The 22,033-nt window shown below is 33.7% G+C and overlaps 1 protein-coding gene across 1 annotated transcript in view; it reads right to left on the minus strand.

Annotated features, from left to right (window-relative positions):
- The window catches only part of SGCZ (sarcoglycan zeta), a 177,489-nt gene extending 156,527 nt beyond the window's left edge, over nucleotides 1-20,962 (minus strand). Inside the window, 2 exon segments of the mRNA XM_059470679.1 lie at nucleotides 13,297-13,491; nucleotides 20,954-20,962. Of these exon segments, the coding sequence (XP_059326662.1) occupies nucleotides 13,297-13,491 (195 nt within the window). The 5' untranslated portion in view covers nucleotides 20,954-20,962.
- Between the last annotated feature and the right edge of the window lie 1,071 nt (nucleotides 20,963-22,033).

A 22,033-nucleotide genomic window follows, 5' to 3' on the forward strand; every position in this document is an offset into this window, starting at 1 on the left:
CTATAATATTTTGTTTGACAAATTTATATAAGTGTAACACCGTGTTGCCTACAGCATAGCCTGCAGCCAAGGACAAAAACTGAAGCAACTGATCAATGTTTTCTATTCAAGACATTCTGATGGGGTTTTTTCAGAATTTATACAACCAATATAAACATAGTTATATTTGTAAATGCGAAGGAAAAAAAACTCTTTGAAATTCTAACTTGGAAAATATCCTAAATATATTCATAAATTGTTATTCCAATAGCTTGAACAGTTCTTTTTTCCATCTCTTCAGATTGTCTTAAACTGTTTGCAAAATTATATGAGAGCAGACATAGCTTCAAAATAGTTAACTAAATCACACTTTCATGACAGAGAGCAATAACTCACAGAGCCAAACCCAGAATTTAGTTTGACAAGAAATCAGTTTAGTTTTGTTTTGTGGTGCTACAACACTGCTACTCAGCCTACCCCTTTATTTTTTCATCTATTTTTGGGAGGAAGTAAAGATTTCAAATAACTTCTAATTTCCTGGGATTAGGACTAAACCACTTAGTTCTATTGACTTTAATGCGATCCTTAATTTCCTGAATTGACTGCACACTGTGATGCATTGAAATACACAATACAAACCACGGGTTTATCAATATAGTGCATAAACTGAGTATTATGTTCTCAGCCCTGCTTTCAAAAAATCATAAGAATGGACATTCTGGGTGAGATCAAAAGTTAACCCTAATATCTCATTTCCAATAACATCAGACACACAAATATTAAAATAGGATATTCGGATTCAGGATTTTTTTGGTACATTTTCCTGCCAGGCATTTACCCAATGAATTCACAAACCTCCATCAATTTTTTAATATTCACATCATAAGGTCCTCCCCAAGTTCTCCACAGAGTAACTACAGATGATGCTGTCAGAGTAACACTTTTCCACAACTTTTAACAACTCCTCTCCATCCAAGTGGCTACCCAGCACAGAATGGTCCTTCTGTGGCCTGAACAGCTGTCTCTCCTCTGTAGCTCATGTTCAGCTGGCTTCCCTACTATTTCCTGACTGTCTTATTTTCCTGGACTCACCCTGGAATTGGTACTTCTAATAATCAGTAAATAAAACGGAAGGAGAAACTTGTATGCCCCCCCCCACACCTCTGATGTACAATTCCTGATCTTCACTGTCCTGCCCAGTCTCAGAAATTCTTTGCATACTTTGCTGCTCCACCTTCACGAGAATCAATACTTCTAGCCACCATGCTTTGAGGTTTTAGAGCTTGCATGAGCATTCTGCTCTTCAACACCCTTTATAACAGACTATTTGTTTATTTAGCTGTTACTTCCCAGACAGCTGTTATTACCCAGCATACTGTGTGTATGTATGATACACAACAAATACTGTGCTCAATAAGGAAATATTTCACATAGAATGGATGTAAGATGGAGGGCATCTTACAACACCAACAAGCATAAAGCTGTGCAGGACGGTATTTTTCAAATAACATACATGCCATCAAGGTTGACTTCCAACTACTTTTGAAAACCCAGCCATTAAATCCTAACCTGACACTTGAATCTTTTAGATTGTGTGTATGAAAGTAACACCAAGTGTTAAAGCATACAAAAAACCCATACAGAAGTGTGAAAAAAGTGTATAGAAATACTTCTAATCAGAGTTAATAGAGTGCACTACTAGGAAGAGAGAGGTTTTAATGACCAGTAAACTAAAAGCTACCAAGTAAGATTGCAGAAATGTTCTCTGTAATACAGAAAGATTATTTGATGTAAAAAAATTATTTAGGAATATCTTTTTGTGTGTGTGTAAATTCACACACTGTAAGCTTACTGAATATTCAGTATAACTCTACTAATAAAATTCAGTTAACTAGCAAAGAGTAATGTGAAATATTTATATGAGTGGACTGCTTAGGTGGACTCCTCAGATCTTCTGTCAACGAATAGCAGTAGTTTGCAGAATATTTTAGTTGAGCCTATACCTTTGAGAACCTGTGATTATACTGTACCCTATTATAAAATCTATACTTATTTTCATTTTTATTAAGGCAGCGGTTTAAGTATGTTCAGAATTTTTAAAAATGGGTAAGAATTATCTGGTGTTTTATTGTACTTTACATATGACTAAAGTTTCACCTGAACCTTAGGGTATCTGAAGTAATTTTATTCACACACACCATGAATCCAAAATCCATTAAGGTTTCCCTTCAGACTATGAAAACTATTTTTTCTATTTGTGCAGTAATAAATGCCCTTATCTGTCACTGAATTTTATTTTCTTGAAAGTAAATGTGTTAACCTTCAGCAAGCTCCAGGTTACAGCTTTATTAAACCTTAAAACAGAAGTATAAGAGTCCTTTGACAGTTTGACGAAACCTCAGATAACAATCCATAACAGGATATTTATTTTTCCACAGTTCACATTAAGAACTGCAGATCATAACACTCCTGCTTAATATAAAAAGTGACATGAGAGTTTAGAGCAAGCATATTCCCCTGTCACAGACATCTTTAGTGAAAATCCTTTCTTAGGATTTTTCCTGCTGAAGCTGAGAAGTTTCAGCAACAAAATGTAAACAATTATTATCTGCTGCTGTGGAATGCAATGGGTTCATCTGTTATTGGCCCATCTTGGGTGTTTATAATTAATGGCCAGTCAAGGCCAAGCTATCTCAGACAGAGTCCGAGAGAGCTGCCTTTTGTTATCATTCTTTTCTATTCTATTAGCTAGCTTCTGAGAGGAAACATTTCCTTCTATTTCTTTTTAGTATAGTTATAATGTAATATACATATCATAAAATAATAAATCAAGCCTTCTGAACATGGAGTCAAAATTCTCATCTCTTGCCTCATCCAAGAACCCCTGTGAGCACCATCACATTCCCCTGAAGTTTTATGCCTGCCAGAGACTTTGTGTTGCCATATTCTTTGCCCCTTTTTTCCTGTCCAACAGGTCCTCCTTAGGTACCACAAAAGAGTGTGTCCTTTTTTCAATTAGAACATAAGGATTTCCATAGTAGCATCCTGTAGATAGGATTTAATTTAAATAATTTTGCAAATAATTAAGTTTGAAAGTAAGAGCAAGATAACATAGAACTAAGCTTAAAAATCAATCCTCCTTCTCTATAGTTCACATTTTAATTAGTGAACCAGCAAAAAAAATTGTAAAAACCATCAGGAAATTCAAATGTAAATAATTTACATCCCTCTTGAGAAAAAATAAGTTTGGATGTTTATATACAGATAAGCCTATATCAATCAGTCTGACAAACAAACCCACAGGCATATTGTTGGCATAATACATTTTTATTCTCAACTTACTACTGTAAAAAATGAACACCTTTCTAATAGTGATGATCATGTTCTGGTAAATAAATAACAGCGTTACAATATGTGACAAAAACTATTTAAAATGTGTCTTTCATGTTGTTTGTTCAGACAACAAAACAAATATAGATATTTGTCTCCTCTGTTACTTCTATGTAGCATGACCAGAACCCGAAAGATGACTGATAAGAATTGTATCTTCCTGAACACAATGAAGGAAATGAGAAAGCTCCACCTCTAAAAGATGGAAGAATGATTTGAAGATGATCAAGTCTATATTTTTAAATTTCTATCTTTACATATGCTTTCATCTACCTTTACTATTAAAGTATCATCTCAACTGAGAAGAATAGATAGCAATTTCATTTTATAAAAAGAATTGCTTATCATTTTTTGACTTGTGCCATCCCAGTATATGAGAAGAAAGATGTGTTAAAATTTGAACCAAAGTTAATATATTATTAATTACTATTGTATTTTTATTATACTTATTCCAATTTTAGTTTTTTGTTGATGTGGACAGAAATCTATTACCCTCTTGCACATCCTTGCTGTTATAAAACTGAGCCTTGAAGATAATAAGAAAAATAAACACAGTAATTAGAAATTTCTCTTCGGGAAAACATTTCTTGATGTTGCTCTACTGTATAAGTAGATGTCAATGAAGTGAGAGGAATGTAAGATCTATAACTAAAACCAATTTATAGATAGTGATTTTACATCACAAAAATGCTGATTTCATGATTAGAGACACTAAAATATGTATCTGGGGTTTTTGGGGGTTTTGTTTTGTAAGATGCCTTAAGCTCAAAACTTTTAAGATTCCACACAAAGCTGTCCACAACTTGTGCTTTACTGAGTGCCACAGTAAAATAATGCAGTTCCCACATTATTGATGGACACTGATGTCACAGACAGGGTATGCAGCATGCTGCCTGAATAACAGATCATTGGACAAGCTCTGATGCTCCAGGCTTTTCCAGAAAAGGCAGCCAAATTTAGATTATGATTAAGAGGTTTAGGATTGTGTATCAACATTGACTTATATTTTGTGGTATTTCCACTACTTCTACATTGTCTTTGGCAATACCATTTATGATCTGCTTTTACTGGATTTCTTGATTTTCATTCCTTGATTGTACCTAGCAGTAGTAAAATATGTTTGCCAGGCATAGAAATGATACCTGCACCAGTGTTGTATCTTTTGGGTCAAAGTCTTGAAAATTTTTCTCCTCGTTGCTGCAGGACAAAAAAAAACCCTTATTCACATTTTTTATTAAAACATGTCCTTCCTTCTGCATCAGTGAAACATTTAATTCATCATTTAATCCCATCTGGGATTCCAACCACACATTTAATATCCTGACTTATAAGAAAGAAGAGGAAATACTCTGCCATGTAAGACATTTATCACTACATATTCTATCTTATCTTCCTGTTTCTTTTTTATTATAATTCCTAAATGTGCTAGGTCTAATATAGGCTAGATTTACATAAGTACATTCTGCTCTTGTACTTAATACATGGACTTGTATTTATTTCAGGGTGGAAGATTTGTACAAATAAAAGCAGGATTCCAAGCAGAGAATGTAATTTTTTATTGCACTCTTTACTCAGATAAGTCATCCCAATAATAGAAAGGAAGTAAGAATCACACATTTCATTATTTATACAGACTGTTGGTACTTTTAAGTAACTAAACTTTGTTCAAGTGGTTTGATATCTCTCTAATCACTGCTAAATAAACATATAAAATACTACTACTTGGCCTGAACTATAAAATTAACTCTGATTTAGTTGCTCCACTTGAGACAAACAAGCTGATGCATTAGCCTTCTTTTATTTTTATGACTTTCTATTGATTATTTTCATGAAACCTGGTATACAAAATTAATTTGTTCCACCTTTTCCCCCCTCATTAAAAATAACTCCAAACCAAAAACATTCTTCAAATGTCTGCTATTCAAGCTATGTACTTGGACAAATATAAGTGTCAGAACTCTTACTTGATAAACCTTTAAGAATTCAAAATTATATTTATATAATAGTCTCTTGAAAAGATAATTTTCTATAAACACTAATGTCATGCTAGAATACACTCAGAAGGGAAAAAAAAAAGCCTTTAATGGAAATTATATTAATTCCATTTTCATGAAAGCAAATATTTGAAAAAATTCTGAGATACTTGTTCCAGCCTATTTACACAGTGAATGATTAAGCTGTCTAGTAAATATTGCTCACTCAGCTTGAACACATGATTGTTTCAGAGAAGGTAAACCTTGGCAAACTGAATAGATACATATATATACACATATCTATATATGTACATACACATTTTTGGCTAACCTATTACATTAATTTCAACTGTTGTTGCTGGCATATTTTTACAATACTTTCTGAGGTGCAGTGTATTCACTTATTTTTTCTATTGGAAACTCTACTAGTATTTTGCCATTAAATCTGAATGACCAAACAAATATAAAAATGAGAAAAGAATTTTATCACATTCCTTCTTCATGAGAGATCATTTGTTAAAAACAAACCCCAAAATGTACAGACATATCTCAGAAATAAAATAAATAATTTAAGATCTGCATTCAGCCACACAGAATCAATAAAGTAACCCGCACATTAATCAAGGGAGTCAATGTTTGCTGAGAAGTGTTATTAAATTGGATTGTTTTAAACAATACCTTCCTACTTTTTACTGAAAGATATCTTTCCATGAGAGGTCCAGTACTATAAAATACCTAACAAAATATGTTTAACAGTGGCTTGACTGTTCATGCAAGCTGTTGTCTTATGTATCACAAATATGACATCAGATTAGTCACCTTTCCACTGTGACACAACAGATTTTATATTAATTATTGTATAGTCAAGTAAGCCTACCCCATGCTTGCACTAACACTGATTTTTTTCCTCCCCATAAGGACTAGGAAAAGAGGTACACAACACAGGAGGTACACATACAAGATGAGATAAAAAGGTGATTTAGAAGAATGGTACTAGAAATATTTCAAATGAGTTTTCATTGTGCTCAGGACAGCAAATATATGAAATGCTCAAAAGAGAGTAAGAATAAATCGGTTCATTCTTGTCTATGGCACTGAAAATGAAAGGGGACACGAGTTGTACAACATTCCCTCCAGCTCTCTCAAGTTGTGCTTTTCCATGAATGTTAAAAAGTGGGATAAAAAAGTCCAAGTAAAATTAACTCACAGCAAGATTAATTTGCTGACATTCTATGGGTAAGTTGTTGAATTATTCACAGAGCTGACAGGTTCATTCAAGAAGCTGACATTTCTGATTTCCAGTGCACCATAAGGATATGAGAAAATAGTCACCTATATAAATAAGAATTTGTGCATTCTAGTATACATGTCCATGCGCAGACATCTAGTTTCTAACACTCATTTTAGCTGAAGATTTTCTAAGTACTATTTCAAATAATTTAAAAGTCAAAATTTCAAAAGAATTCTAAATCGGTGCAGAAAATATTCCTGAGGAATACACAGCCATTTCATTGGACTCTTCAATAAAATTTGTTACAAGGTTGATATGTAGCATTTGAGATTAAGAAATAGTAAGAGAGATGTCATGTATCTATTAAAACAAAATGCCAGAAATCATAAGGACTAATAAGCTATGCATAAAACACTTATCTGGAACATGATCTACATTAGAGATAATTTGAGCCTTGGTCTGTCATATCTTGACTTAGTCTCATAATCACTAAAAGTTAATTATATTGCCTCTCCTCTGGACTGGAACTTTGTCAGTCCAGACCGACAAAGCAAAAAAAAAACAACAACAAAACAAAAACACAAACAAAGGAAAAAAAAAACAAGCAAAAAGAAAACAAGAGTTTTCTCTCATTCATTCCAAAACAGAAAAACAGAACATCATGTTCTTGAAAGAAAAAATGCTGATGGATCTAGAGAAATAATTTTCTACATAGATGATAAGATAAAAAAAGTTTTAAAAATTAGATAATTTTCAGTTTTTAAAAAATTATTGGCAATAAATTATTGCCATTGAAGTAAATTTAACCTGCAGATGTGACAGAATATATTTATTAAATATACATCAACTGCTTCTATTCATATTTACTCAAAACCTAATAACAAACTGCTGCCTTTGTCAGATGGAAGAGGTTTTCTGTTTGCCAGATGACATAATTATTTTTTACATAAGTACAATTACAAAACTTTATAACTTTGAAATGCCAACCTGCTACAAATTGGACATGTCTCAAAGATTGCCTAAGAAAAGGACATTGCCCTAGTGCTACTTGAAATGGTATTAATTATTATGTGAAAGTGCTATCTTCATCACATAGTTCAGCAGAACTAACGGAACTGGTAACCAATATTTGACCATCAAATAAAGACTTATGGGTGGCCTAAGAACTTAGAAACTTAACTACTCATATCACTGTCATGCTTGTTGAGAAATGGATAATTTCTATTACAGTATAGCTTCACAAATAGATTTTTTTCCTCAGTATGCCAAGACAGTTTGGTCTACATCTAGATAAAAGCATTGAACAGAACTGATTTGGTTCTGTACTGCTAAAAACTTGGGCATCAAATTATAACTTTAATGTAGAAATTGTACTTTTAAAAAAATCATGAGTGTTTTCTCCATATTGGATATTAAGATCAGAAGCATGTGTGTGTCCCAACAGAGACTTAAATATTAGGAAGATTTCCACATTCTTGCATATTAACCAAAACCCAGGAAAATAGTGTTTACTGAAACACTATTTCAATTATAAAATTGAAACTTGTAAAGGAATATAGGGATAATCTGTTATGATACAAACGGGGGGGGGGGGGGGGCAGAATTAATGTTTGCAAATTTCTGCCTTAATATATATTCTGTTAAATATGAAATAAATCATGTTTACTTGGCTTTTAAACATGGAAATTAGGAGTTAAACATGGAATAGGTGGAATTCAGGCAAACATTCCCCCTGCAAACCACCTGCTGTCCATACAACGTGGATTCAGAGCTAGGCAGCCAGCAAAGACAGTATGCTCAGCTGGGGCATGAAGCACAAGCATTCCAGCCAGGAAACTCAAACTGCTCTTTACACTCTGCTTATGTCTGAAGATAAAGCGTTCCTCAAAGTTCCTGGAGAAATAAACTGTCTCTACCCAGATAACTTGTCTGGCCCCTGATCTTAAAAGTAATTCCCATGGTAGGACTGGCAAGAGGAGTTTAACATGGATCAATACAGACAACATTGTGTCCTAACAGCAGTCAAAACTGACTGCAACACTGCAGCTACAGCAAGAGAAAACATCTGAAGCTGGTGGCTGCATTCTTACAGGGGGTCATAAAATGTCTTTTCATATATGGATTCCTAGGGGTAATCAGAAAATGAAGACACACAAAACCAGATGTACAACCAAAACCAGTAAAATAACTTGGTGCCATCAATGCCAATTGTGGCTGTTACAGGACACAAAAAGAGATCAAAGAGCTACATGAGCATTTTCTCTAACAGTACCATTTTTTTTAGCTTTAATAAACTCCAGACATTAATGTCATGTGATAAGCAAAGGTAAAACATAATATTAGATGTGTCAATATCAATGCCAATTGTGCACATATGAGAAAATGTATCAAAGAGGTGTTATTAAATGCTTCCTCCACCAAGAGCTGGACCTACACTTCTGTGCCGATTGCTACATGTTATTTCACAATGTCACATCCCAACAATAAGAGGAACACTTTGAATTCCCCTTTTTAAAGCTAACCTGAAATACATGCAGAAAACTTTCAGTCATGTATTGCTACACTGGTATTTGGTTAGTAACAAAAATATATAGTAAGTCTCTTTTAAAAAGTAAACAGATTGACAGAGTGTCAATACGTCTTATTCATTAACAGCTATATCAAGAATAAATTATATAAAACTATAATTCTGTTGAGGTTAAAAAACTTAAAGAGGATACAAAGTAAAAGCTGTATTGGAGAATAATGATAAAGTGATTAGATCTTAAAAAAAAAAATCAGCTAATTACTTTTGCTGTAGTCCATGTAAATACAGGTTGACAAGAATGCACGCACAGTAAAAAAATATTTCTTCACAAACCTTTAAAATTCACATATACTATTCACATATATATGAAATAACCAGAATGTTCTAAACACAAAACCATTAATATTTTACCCCTTCGCTCTCGTACCAAGTCATGACTTGAGTATCTATCCTTCCCAAAATCCCTAGTATAGTAACTGTATAGACAGGTAAATAGTGACTAACAGCTCTGAGCTTCATTAAACTCATACAGCATAGACTAAGTGAGAGGTAATTACATCCTGATGGAAAGTGAAAGACAGACAATTCCATGAGGGAGCCTGTGAACCATGCCAAGGTTAGTGCAAGGAAAGGAAACCATAAGTGTTCCATGAAACCCAAGTCCCCTAAGGCTATTACTTTATATACTAAAAAAATTTACAGATTTTAGTTCCTGGCTTGATTTTTCCAAGATATTTTGCACATCTCCTTTGAAAATCAGACCTTAAAGATTATCCAGTTTAACCATCTCCCCAGTACCACCACAACCACCCCTGAACCATACAGATGCCCTTTGAACACTTCCAGAGATGATAACTTCACTCCTTGCATGGGCAACTTATTTCAATGTCTAACAACTTTTTCATTGAAAAAGAAATTAATATGCAATTGGAACCTCCCCTCACACAGTTTAAGGCCATTTCTTCTCATTTGCTCATTTGAGACATGGCAGAAGAAAACAACCCTGATCTCACTACATCCTCCTTTCAGGCAGTTGTAGAGAGTGATGAGGTCTCCCCCTCAGCCTCTTCTTCTCCAGGATAAACACCCCCTGCTCCCTCAGCCATTCTCACAAGACATGTTTTCCAGACCATTTGCCATCCTGTTGCCTGTCTACAGACATGCACCTCAATGTCCTTTTAGAAGTGAGGGGCCCAAAAGCGAACACAGTATTTGAGGTGTGACATCACCAGTGCCAAGTGCAGGGGCATAACCATGTCCCAAGTCCTGCTGGCCACACTGCTCTTGATACAGACCAAGATGCCATTGGCCTCCTTGGCCACATCTTTCTAAAAAGATAATTGAACAGTGAGGTAACAAAGCTCAACTTGATATTAGAGGACACTAAGATTAAGCTACCAGTGGGAAAACATCTTTCAAAAATTATTACTACATCTGTGACCCCTCCTGCTAATATTCCTGCTACACAGATATTAATTACTTTTTGTTTTGCTCATCTGATACATATTATATATCAGGGGAATTATTTATATCTTTCAAGGTAATTTCAATTATTTGTTACCTTTCAAGTTTATTTACCTTAGACACCGGAAGAAGAGATTGTATCCCTGAACATTTCTCTATTTTTCCTAGTCACATTACATAATCTGATAAAAGGAGACTTGCACACCTTGCCGGTACTATATTTTTATATGATTGCAAAGAAACTTTTTTTTTTTACTATTATTACTTATTTGATAAGCTATTCAACATTTATCCATAAGAAAAATTCATATAAGTTGCCTATCTTACTTTGAGATGAATGCTTTACACAAGACCCTTTTTTACATTCTGAGTATAAAAAGAACATGGGATGACTGCTCAGATTCAGAATGTGACTCTTATGTGCAAGGTCAGTATATTCAAGAAAACTTTTCCAGCTGGAAACTTGACCGCAGCAAGGTTTTTATTATGCCAAATTGTCAGTGGCTGTAGCTTTACAGTTAAAAATAGAAAAGGCAACAGCTAATACAAATTAACAGTGTTGCAATCATCAGACAGCAACGACAAACCTTGACCTGGCTTTTCATGACCCCTTGAAATGCGGCAATTAATATTGTCTTCATAGAAAGCTCAACACTGACTTATGCTAAAACAGGAAATATTTTAAAATAATGTCAAAATGTCAAAGCAGTCCAATTTCAGCAATTACTTTTATCATGAATATATTCCTCTTTTGAGCAAACACTTGAGGTTTCTAGCTGCACCTCTGATTTCCTATCACACTCCAGTTAAACAAATAAAATTTCTTCTTTTATATCTATCTGTACATACATACATGTACATGGAAGAAATATCTTTGTATTTCAACGTCATTGCCTTTTTATATACACAAACTTTAGGTTTATAAACTAAATTATTTTACTGTCAAAAACCTACACCTAAGAATGTGACTCTTTCAGACTTCATACAAATTTCTCACTCTCGCTCAAAAGTGCATGTGAGGACATGAGCGTGAAGATGTTGCTCAACTTTTAACATGACACTTCTAGCACACAGAGATTCCAATGTGAATACCAGCTACCTACTATTCCATGAGTCTGCAGAAGTAATTTAAGTCTTCAGCACATAATTTTAAAAATGTATTTTAATATGATCAAGGAGAAAGTGTTTTATTTTAAGTGCTGCAATAATCTGTTTGTTTTCTGCACTAGAATCCTGCACTGATTTAGTAATTCACCATAAATTTTTAACTTTCCAACAAACTTTGACATGCAGGAAAGCAAAATATTTCAGAATTTATCTTTTTGTTTTGTTTTAAAAACTGCTTGATCAAATTTGAAAAGATTTAAACTCAATAGTGTTAAAATAGCTTGTAGTGTGGATGGTCAAAAGATCCCTAGATATGGAAACAGTACTTTCAAATATTCTATTGGAATGCAATCTTCTGTACAGAGAAAAATTCTGTGCTTTTTAAAAGCTATATTTTAAAATTGCTTAAAGAGTTATGCCTAAATATTTTCCAGTACAAATGAATAATTATTCAAATAGGCAAAAACATATATGGGTATCCTATTTTAAAAACACATTGTGCTGAAAAATAGAAAAAACAGAGCAAAAAAAGCCCCCTCTGAAAAAAGGCAACCTTCCAAAAGATTATCACAAACTTTTCTGTACGTGAATATTAAAATCATACAGTTGTCAAAATATTAATTCAACATGTTCACCCACTAGTGGAAACTTAGAAGAATAAATGTATTTGCACAATACGTCTCACCAGAAAACAGTTTCAGATCATCTAATGCATTACAGATCGTCAACAGATATAGAACGATTTTAGACACAGGTTTTATGCTGGTTTTGCTGGCTGATCTTCTATTTCTGATAAACTAATGAAGAAATGTGCTGTGACACAGGAATTGGAATTTTATAACTAAATACACTAAAATATTGGTTATGAAGGTTAAAATCAAGAGAGGAAGACTGCACTGGTCCTAGCAGAAACACTGCTACTTTAAACTGTGTAGAAGTTCTCTCTTTTCTTTTGATATACAAAAAGTCACCACTCTGCTGCCAGCTAGTGCTCACTCCTACCACAGTTTCCATTGAATGCAGATGTTCTTTCAAGTGTACATCTGAAACACTTTGCTGATACTAAAGATTCCACCAGAGACCGACTCATTAAAGCATGAGACTTTTAGACTCGCCTACCCTCCTACCAACACCAAAACAGCTACTCTAAGTTCTGGGAGAAACACAGTCCAAATTTCCAGTAAACTTTAAAAAATACAAAGAACAAAAGATAAGAAAAACCATACATTGACATGACTAACCCAGTTCCCTCCTAAGAGAGATACTCTACATAACAAATACAGTAAACTGCTCTTGCTTGTTATTTAGTGATGACAAGAAATTAAAAGATGCTTGGGGCAGTCATCATGATACTTTTGATCTGGGCAAACAAAAAAGTCTAAGATCCAGATATAACTTCAGAAAATATGTTTTTTAACCAAAAACATCAGAAAGAGAGGGCACCAGTCCACTCATTGCAGAATATATATAAAAAGTTTGACTATCTGAACCAGCATTCAAATAAGTATATGCGTTTTTTCCTCCAAAATTATTAGATTTTTATATAACATGGTAAAGGAAAAAGAAAAAAGCCTAGAAGCTAGTACTTGAAGAAATGAGGTACATAAAGTTACTGTAATACTTACCACTGTGAAATTCATAACCTTCAAAATCCATATTGTCATTGCTAAATTAACAATCATGGTAACCAACAGCAGAAGGACAAAGAAGTATAAGCACCTCTTTCGCCATCCATAAATCCCTACTGGGTAAAACTGAGGATGTTCAGTCCTTGGAAGGCTGTTCTGTTGTGTTGCTAATATATACTGCTCTCGTGTCATCTGTAAAAGAAAGATGTAAGCATAAGTAGGGAAATGAGAGGTCTGTTTTTCACACGCAATGTTACATTACAATTATCTCAGAAGGTATAGAAAATCAGTTTCTATGGCCACAGAAGAGACACATTCATCCAGCATTAACCACATCAATGTTATTTGTACTAGGCATCTAGCATGAATTTGGTGGATTTTATGACTTTAATGTAAACCTTTGGTTTCTGTTTCAAATTGGATTTGCATTTCAAATTTATCAACACGAAACTATTAAAAATATAAAAGTAATCTATACATGTATTTTACACTTTAATTCTGAATATTGTTTTATTGTCCTTTATGAGATCATTCAGCAAAATTTGGGTCTGGAGAAAGAGTCATGTATCTTTTCTTTTGTACTGGTTTTGGCTGAGATAACACCAATTTTCTTCATAAAACTTGTAGCCAGTACACTCTTGAACTAACAAAAGAAAAATCTCACCTTTCTAAATACATCTTTCATAAATGAAGTTTTCAGTCTTTTATTGTACTTAGCAAATTAAATTAACAATTGATGCTATTATATATGCCTTCTTATTTTACAAAAAAGAAAAAAAACCAAAAGCTACATTTTGCCCTTCAAGAGATGGATACAGTTAAAATCTGTTGAATTCCCGAACTAGTTTAAATTCTTCTCACACACCAACAAGCAGTAACTATTTGCAAACTGCTTAAAGAACTTTCAATTATTACTTCCTTTAAAAAGAAGTATTTGTGCCATTTAATAAAAAACTGTTTAATTTTTTTCCTTCACAGCTGTCTTTTACAGAGATTTATATTCATATTGAGCTGTCACACTGCCTTTAGACGGGAAGGTATTAAATTTTCTCTTTGACTTAAAAATTAAATTAAAGCATTCTCATTCTGTTTATGTAAGAGTTCTTTCTGCAATATTCCCATTAGAAATGTTGTTTTAATAGGCTTTGTGCTCAGGAGGAATTAGACAATACAAAACAAAATGAAGAAATCCAAAACAAACAAACAAAAACTCAACAAACTTATAAACCAGATAAAAATCAATTTTGAGCTTAAAAGTTGCCTTTCTTTTGACTAAAAAAAAAGTAAAAATACACAAAAATGAGTCAGTTGATCCAATGAGAAATAAAAACCAGATTACATTCATTTGAAGGATCAAAGAAATGTTGATTTTATAAGATTTTTAAAATGTGAAGCTCAAAAATGTTCATGTAATTATCTGTGTTGCTGGATATTTATCCAAATCAACACTTTTTAGGTTTTACCATTCTTCTAGTGAATGAGATATTAATGGAATAAATTAACTCACAGTGAATAGAGACATAAGTCATAGAACACACTATATATACTGTCACATATTGTGACAGTATATATATCACTGAAATAAGTCAAGACAGAAATGAAGAATTTAATAAGCAGATTTTAAGTAATTTAGCAAACAGGCATTTTGTCATTTTTATTTTTTTCAATCATGATTTCTCTTTGCCCTCAATTTCAATTAAATGCAATGCTTCACAGTTTATTTATGTAGTGAATTTTACAAACAAAATTTCTCAAAGACATTTCTCAATCCTCCCAAAGCAAAGTATGGCCAGGTTTTAAGGCTTTGCATCATCTTCTTATCATACGCTGGCAGTTTTCATCCTAATTGTGTTAAAATGCCTTATAAACCTAAAAACTGTGTACACAAATCAGCTAATCAACTTTCTCCTTATAATGAGTTTCTACACATTATTTAGCCAGTCATTGTAAAAAAAATTTGATGTATAATTAAATTTTGAGATTTAAATGGGTTAATTTTACACCATTTCCATTTTCTTGATTTAACTTTATATATTACCTATGAAAAAATTATGTTTGTTAGAAACAGCTGAAAAGCCAACTTTCAGACCATGGCAATGTCAGAAGTAGCACTGGTCCTAAAACTATGAATATAGCCCCATGGAACAGGGAGCGTTTTTTGCAACATAATCATTAAATACAATGGCATTTTATTCCATCACCACAGCCAGGCATCCCTCAGTTCCCCCTTGTATACTGCTCCACTCTGTGAGCCTTGGTGAAGCCAGAGGAGAAATCCCCACCGCAGCCTGTGGAAGATGCCATGCTGGAATAGCCTGAGGGGCCAGAGTTTGTGAGCCCATGGAGAGCCCATGCTGAAGCAGGAGCCTCTCTGGACCTTGAACCCTTGGAAGGGGGCCCCTACCTTCTGCTGAAACTGTCACCTGGAACATAACACTACTCCTAGACATTCTCTGTGCATTATTCCCTCAATTCATAGAAAGAATGAAAACATAAAGGTACTTGAAAATATAAATTCACAGTATGACAGCATCTAGACTCAATATTCATTTGGGTTGATAATGAATTGGATGAGCTGTAGAGATTCAGATACAGAAGAATGATAGCCAGCAAGGAAGATGCATCATACCATCATTTAGAGGGAAAAAAAAAATCAAAAAAGCAATCTGGTCATGACTAGCCATAGCTCAAAACATCATAGAGATGATTTACCTGAACCAGCTATCTCTCCCCACTCACTCTGAAAGTAAAACAACCTCTTGGCCAACAGGCTTTGGAGAACTCTCTTTTTGTGTGACATTACAGCAGGCCATTCATTTTGCTTCCCCTCACACAGTATGTTGCACCAAACTTACAGCAGAAAATAATGTTACTGGTTTCTTTATAGACTTTTGCTGAAAGCTTACCCTACATACATCACAAAGAGCAGGAAGAGCTATAAAATTCATAGCACTTCTTTTATAGCAAATACACAAATGTTACATCCCAGCCTTGGCTTTAAAATCAAGACTTGGGATGAAATCAAGAAACTCATTATAAAAACAAATATGAAGATGGCAAGTAAGAGAGCTGTATCTTTTGAAAAAGCCTGATGCATAAACAAATGAATTTTCTTAGAAAGCATTTAAAATGCCAAGTACCTATGCAAGAAGCTCTTGGTGTCTCTTCTAGTATGTGCTGAAGCAGATGGATTGTTCTTTCTCTTTTACAAGAGTTTGGTAATCTAGAATACTTCCAAAATTAACAGAAAAATATTGTATTATCTTGATTTGGTTGAGATTGATTTGGTTGAGATTATATCAAGACTGTAGAGGTACATTACTAGAGAATTAAATATTGGAGAGAGAGAGAAATTTCCTCTGAAATTTTTATACAGGCTACACCTGACACCTGCTAAGTCTTCTCCTTTTGTCATGGAATCACAGAATGGAGTTCAAAGAGGTGATCCAGTCCAACCCCAAGGATGGAGACTAAACAAACTGTGCCTCACAACAAAAGAATTATTTATCATAGACTATTTTTGTCATGAAGGTGTCAAATCAGAGGGTTTTCAAGATTCTGATCTGAGGGTTTGATGTTTTTTTGTTCTGTTGTGGATTTTTCTTCTTGTAACTTTTAGACTTGAAGGTAGAATTGCGCACAACGCTCCAAAACTGCGTTTTCTAATGAAGACATCTGGAAATGCCTTTGCACCCTTGAAAATTTAAAGTAAAAAACACAACCAAATAATTTCACTACCAAGCTGCACATAAAGTCAGTTGATTACATAATTTATGTGATTTGAAGTTTAATAATTCAGAAGAATCTGCTTTTGTCTTGGCCACAAAGTACAGCTTAGTCATTGTTGTCAACGAGGCTTAAGTCAGTATGTTTTTACTGACAATTTGCTGGGTTTTATGTTGACAATTAGAATTTAATTTTTCCTAACTCAATACAGTTAGATTACTACAGAGACTTCATTATAGCCACAGGCAGGACAGCAGCTGAGGTACAAAATTTTCTCCCTGTGATGCCTGTACTTACTAAACACTTACTGAAACAGTTGCCTATAAAAGGACAATAAATGTTTGCATCTTGGAAATTTTCTCTCCAATAAAATTATCACTTCACAAAAATTAATATCAGTCACCTGATACAAACTATTACCATTATTACTTAGTGTGAGCATTTATGGCTGCTCTGTTCAACATGTTTAATTGTAATGTTCTCTGCACAATGAAGTTCACAGCATGTTAAAAGAATAAATAATCATGTAATGAATAGAATAATACTTTTTACCACTGTTCTGTGACTTGAAATATTTCTAAATAATAATAATTGATATAATGAATTTTTAAGGAATCTGGATTCAAATCCAGCTCAGGCTTCATTTTTTTCAAAAAAATATGCCTTTCTAAGCTACGTTTTCAAAACCAAACCTAATTTCAGTACATTTTTAGTGTATTTTTAAAAGAAGTTTTTGCTTTAAGAACTAAATCATTATTTCAGTTTATTTAGCTTTATAGTCATCTAACTTTGCATGTGGTGTTTGAGAATAACTTTTTGAGGAGCTCTATCTAGCTACACTGACTATTAAGGAAAACCTTAATCAAACTAGGTGGGATCACTGAAGTCTAGTAACAGCAACACAAGATTCCATATAGCTGAGTTGTCTTAGAGAAAAGCAGATGCCTAAGGAGACAGACTGCTGAAAGAGACTGCAGCATTCTGCCCTACCACCTGTGACAGGTCTCTGGAACTTATCTCAAATACTCCTTCTGCTAGACAAAGAGATGAATTTTGTCTTACTGAATAAATTCTAAGAGACTAATAAAATAGCAACAAAGTCAGGAAAACTACAGCAAACCACTGGATACCAGTTTAAAAACCCACCACTTTTCTTTTAAACCTGGTGGGCTCTCATCCCTGTTTCTCTACATATCACAGTAAGGCAGAGAGCATTCACAAGTGCTAGGACCAGAACCTTACATCTGCTCAGCTCCTTCTCTTAAGGCCAGTGAGAAGATAAGATGAATAACGTCTTTGCTAAGGATATTTCATGAGGAGAAAACTTGGCAATCACATCAATGGAAGATGACAGGACCAATACTTCTGTAGCTTCACAAAAACTGGAGCTAATTTTCCTCTGTGAATTACAAATTTTGTTACATCAGTTTCAGTAGATGGTGGCAAAAGTGTAATCTTCAAGGGTCAAGAAAGATGTTTTAAGAGTTGCAGATTCACCAAACTCAGCTGGACTGGAAGTAGAGGTGGAATGAACACTTTATGAGGAAATACCTTCATTAAATAGTTAATTTCTGCCTGTAGTTTGGAGTCTAAATTTCTTGTAGGGTAATCATGTAGTCCACAGTGAAAGAAGAGGAAACATAGGAAATATGAACGAAAACCTGAATTTCTAGAAAGATGGAAAATAAGCTTTTAAATACTCTTCCTTTTCCTCTTATTTTCACATAAGTGTAGCACAACTCCATTGTATGGCTAGAAAACCAATACTTGTAGATCTGAATCCACATACTTGTCTCTTCCAGCCTAAAATACATAACTCTGTAAATTCATATGAAAAATAACATGGACCAGATATCAGAGTACAGAAAAAGCTGCATTGAGTAAGTGCTATGATATGAAGAACAGGAATAGTTCTTAAAAAGAGACTGATTACATTTTGGGTTTTACTTTTATTGGTTGAGCTTCTTCAGTAATGTACACAGGCACAGCTACACTGATTTTTTTATCAGTTTTACCTTAATGTGAATTTAATGTCCTCATATTCAATATTAATAGCTTCTCCATTTTGTCAGGATATTTTTTAATCAATAGTAATCACAATCATATAGATAAGTAATCATAATTATATCGATATGCAAACTAAAGGTGTTATTGGTGTTACAGTAACAAGCATGAATCAAATCTTACTACCATCCAAAGCTCTAAAAGTATAAGCTATATTTTGCCTGTCTGCCTGATAAGAGTACAGGCAGAAAAGAGCTGAATTCATCTTAATAAAAGACGATGGAATTCACCACGAGAATTAGATTTAAAAATACATATAGGTGTGTAAATATAAATAGATAATCTAAATATAAATAGACAGATACACATACAGTAATCTCTAATTTTCTACCACCTACCTACCAATATGGGTTCCTGCTCCAGTCTAAAAGAATAACATTTTTAAAATTTAACAAGAGAGGTGTTTTACCAGGTGTTTAAAATATTAACATTCTGGTCATGATTTTTTTACCAAGATAACACAAAAACCTCAATTCTTCAAATACTCTCAGAATAGAGATTTAAGTCATTAATCTATAAGTTTACCCTGTATTTCAGATGATACCATAAAGCTATGGAGAACACCTAGGTAGTTTATGCAGAAATGAGGAATGTAAGTTTATGTTTTAAATTTCATATAATATACAGGACTAAGACTCTAATTTGTTTCCTTTTTTGTCTTCAGCATTTCCTTCCTTTAATTAGCTTATTCATCTTCCTTGTTACTAATGGATGCAACCCTGATGAGCAGTTTTGTAATTTATAAAAGTGGTTTCACTGTGATGCCTTGTTTCTGCGCCTGACTCTTTATAAACCATCTTCATGGCATCCTAATACTGTAACAAAAGACTACTCATCTATCTAGCACTCACATGACCAATGACATCTCACCAAAAAAAATAAAAATCCAATACCAAGAGATGCTGAAGATGAAGTGCAACTTGTAAAACATTCAAGAGAAAGGAACCTTCAGAACTGTCTTTATCAGTGATCTAAAAGCAGCATTAAAAGTATATCAGCAGAAAAATAATTTTTCTTATTACATGAAATTTGAAATTATTTCTTACTGCACTTTTAAAACTATATTTCAATAACTAAACAATTTAGTTCTGTGCTTCAAAGTGCAAAAAAATTTTGACTTTCTTTTCAGATGTTAGTTGATCTTTTGGAAAGAAACATAACCATTCTGGTTGCAAGCTCCCAAATCACTTAAGATCCCTAGATGAAAAAGAAGTTAATAATATTTTCCAAACCTATTTGAAATGTTAAAGATGTAGTATTAATTAAAAAATGTTAAAGATGTAGTATTAATTACAAAAAGCAGATCTATGTTAAAGATGTAGTATTAATTACTAAAAGCAGATCTAAACTCCTAAATCACCCTGGCAACATTTTTCATCAAAAATAGAATCACACACTTTATTACTAGAATAATTTCCACCTTTTCCCTTTCCCCATTTTACTTCTGTTTGCATTTGCTTCTTCCTGAAAATGCATGCAGAAGAACATTCATTGACCAACAGTCATCTTGCTTAGATTTAGCAAAAAAATCCAAATTGAGCTTCCTTCCTGAGAAGGAAGCTCAATCACACAAGAGTGTGATTTAAAAGAGGTTTCAAGTACTTACAAATAATGAAGACATTTAATATGTAATGATTCAATCATACATTTCTTCCATATTCACTAGCTAAGTTGGCAGCACTAAGAATGTTTTTTTACTTTTTCTTTTCTTTGAGCAATTAATAGGATGCTACCACGTCATGGGTTAAACAACATGAGTGAACTCAACTTCCAGGTGAAAAATATCCAATCCTTTCAGGTACTGTGGGAAAACTAGAGAGATACAGGTGGTCATCTAGATCTCATTTTTACTGCATTCAACTACCTTCAGCTCTTCACTGGAAATCCTTTGATGTTCTCATGCAGGCAGAGGTTTGTCCTGACTTTCCTCAAATGATTAACAAAAATGAAATGAGACTCACCCTACAGAATATGTGCTCTCCCTGCTGTGAAAAGAAAAAGGAATCAATATAGCTTGATGAAGAGAAGACTGATTGGAATGGAAAAAATGAAGCCTTCCTTTCATACTAAGAAGAGACTGAAGGAGGGAGGAGCCACTGTCAATGCAATTTTATCTTCTAGGATACATGTAAGCACAGTTGGAAGAACGGAAGAAAAAAATAACTGCTCTTGACTGGAACTCTACTGAGCCAGCTTTATCAATAGACAGCGTGCAGCTGCCTGTCCCTGAAGAAGCCATGGTCAGCAAAATGGAAAACTGACAAATATCAAACACTTGATTTGTTGGAGACTCTTACTCAAAAGTCATTACTCACTCTAATTCTTGGGAACAGGATATTCAAGGGAGATCAAGTATAGAAAAGAGAGACAGAAAAATGATCTGGAAGCAAAAACAGACTGGAAAACAATCTTTGAAGATGCTAGTGTGAAGACAGCTATAAAAATACAGAAAAATTAGCAGATGTCCTCCAGAAGTCCATTTTAACCTACAAGTCATTCAGTGATTCAGATTTTATAACTAGTTAGATACCTGTGGATAAGGGGGAAAGCATAATAAATGAGCCATGAGAAAGACTGACATGATTCAATCAGTATGATTGTAAAAAAAAAAAAAAAGTGTAAAGAAAATAAAAACACCAAAAAAAACCAAAAACCAAAAAAAAAACCCCAAACAAACAAACAAAAAAAAAAACCACAGTAAAAGGGATATAGCTGTGGCTCAAGAAATAACAATTTTTTCAGTAAACAAAGAACTGGGAAAGTAGCCAAACATTCACTCTTCAAATTGGCAAAAGTAAGCTAATTCTCTGCGTATTTTGGGAAGGCAGCTACCACATCAGCAGAAAACACCTTTGCATATCCTAGAAACTATCTGTGACTGTCAAAAAGCAAGAAGCAACTCTTACTGAGAACAATCCAGGAAATTAATGAAATTTCCAGGGTC

Source organism: Ammospiza nelsoni, chromosome 4 (genome assembly GCF_027579445.1).
Source record: "Ammospiza nelsoni isolate bAmmNel1 chromosome 4, bAmmNel1.pri, whole genome shotgun sequence".
Classification (NCBI taxonomy): Eukaryota; Metazoa; Chordata; class Aves; order Passeriformes; family Passerellidae; genus Ammospiza; species Ammospiza nelsoni.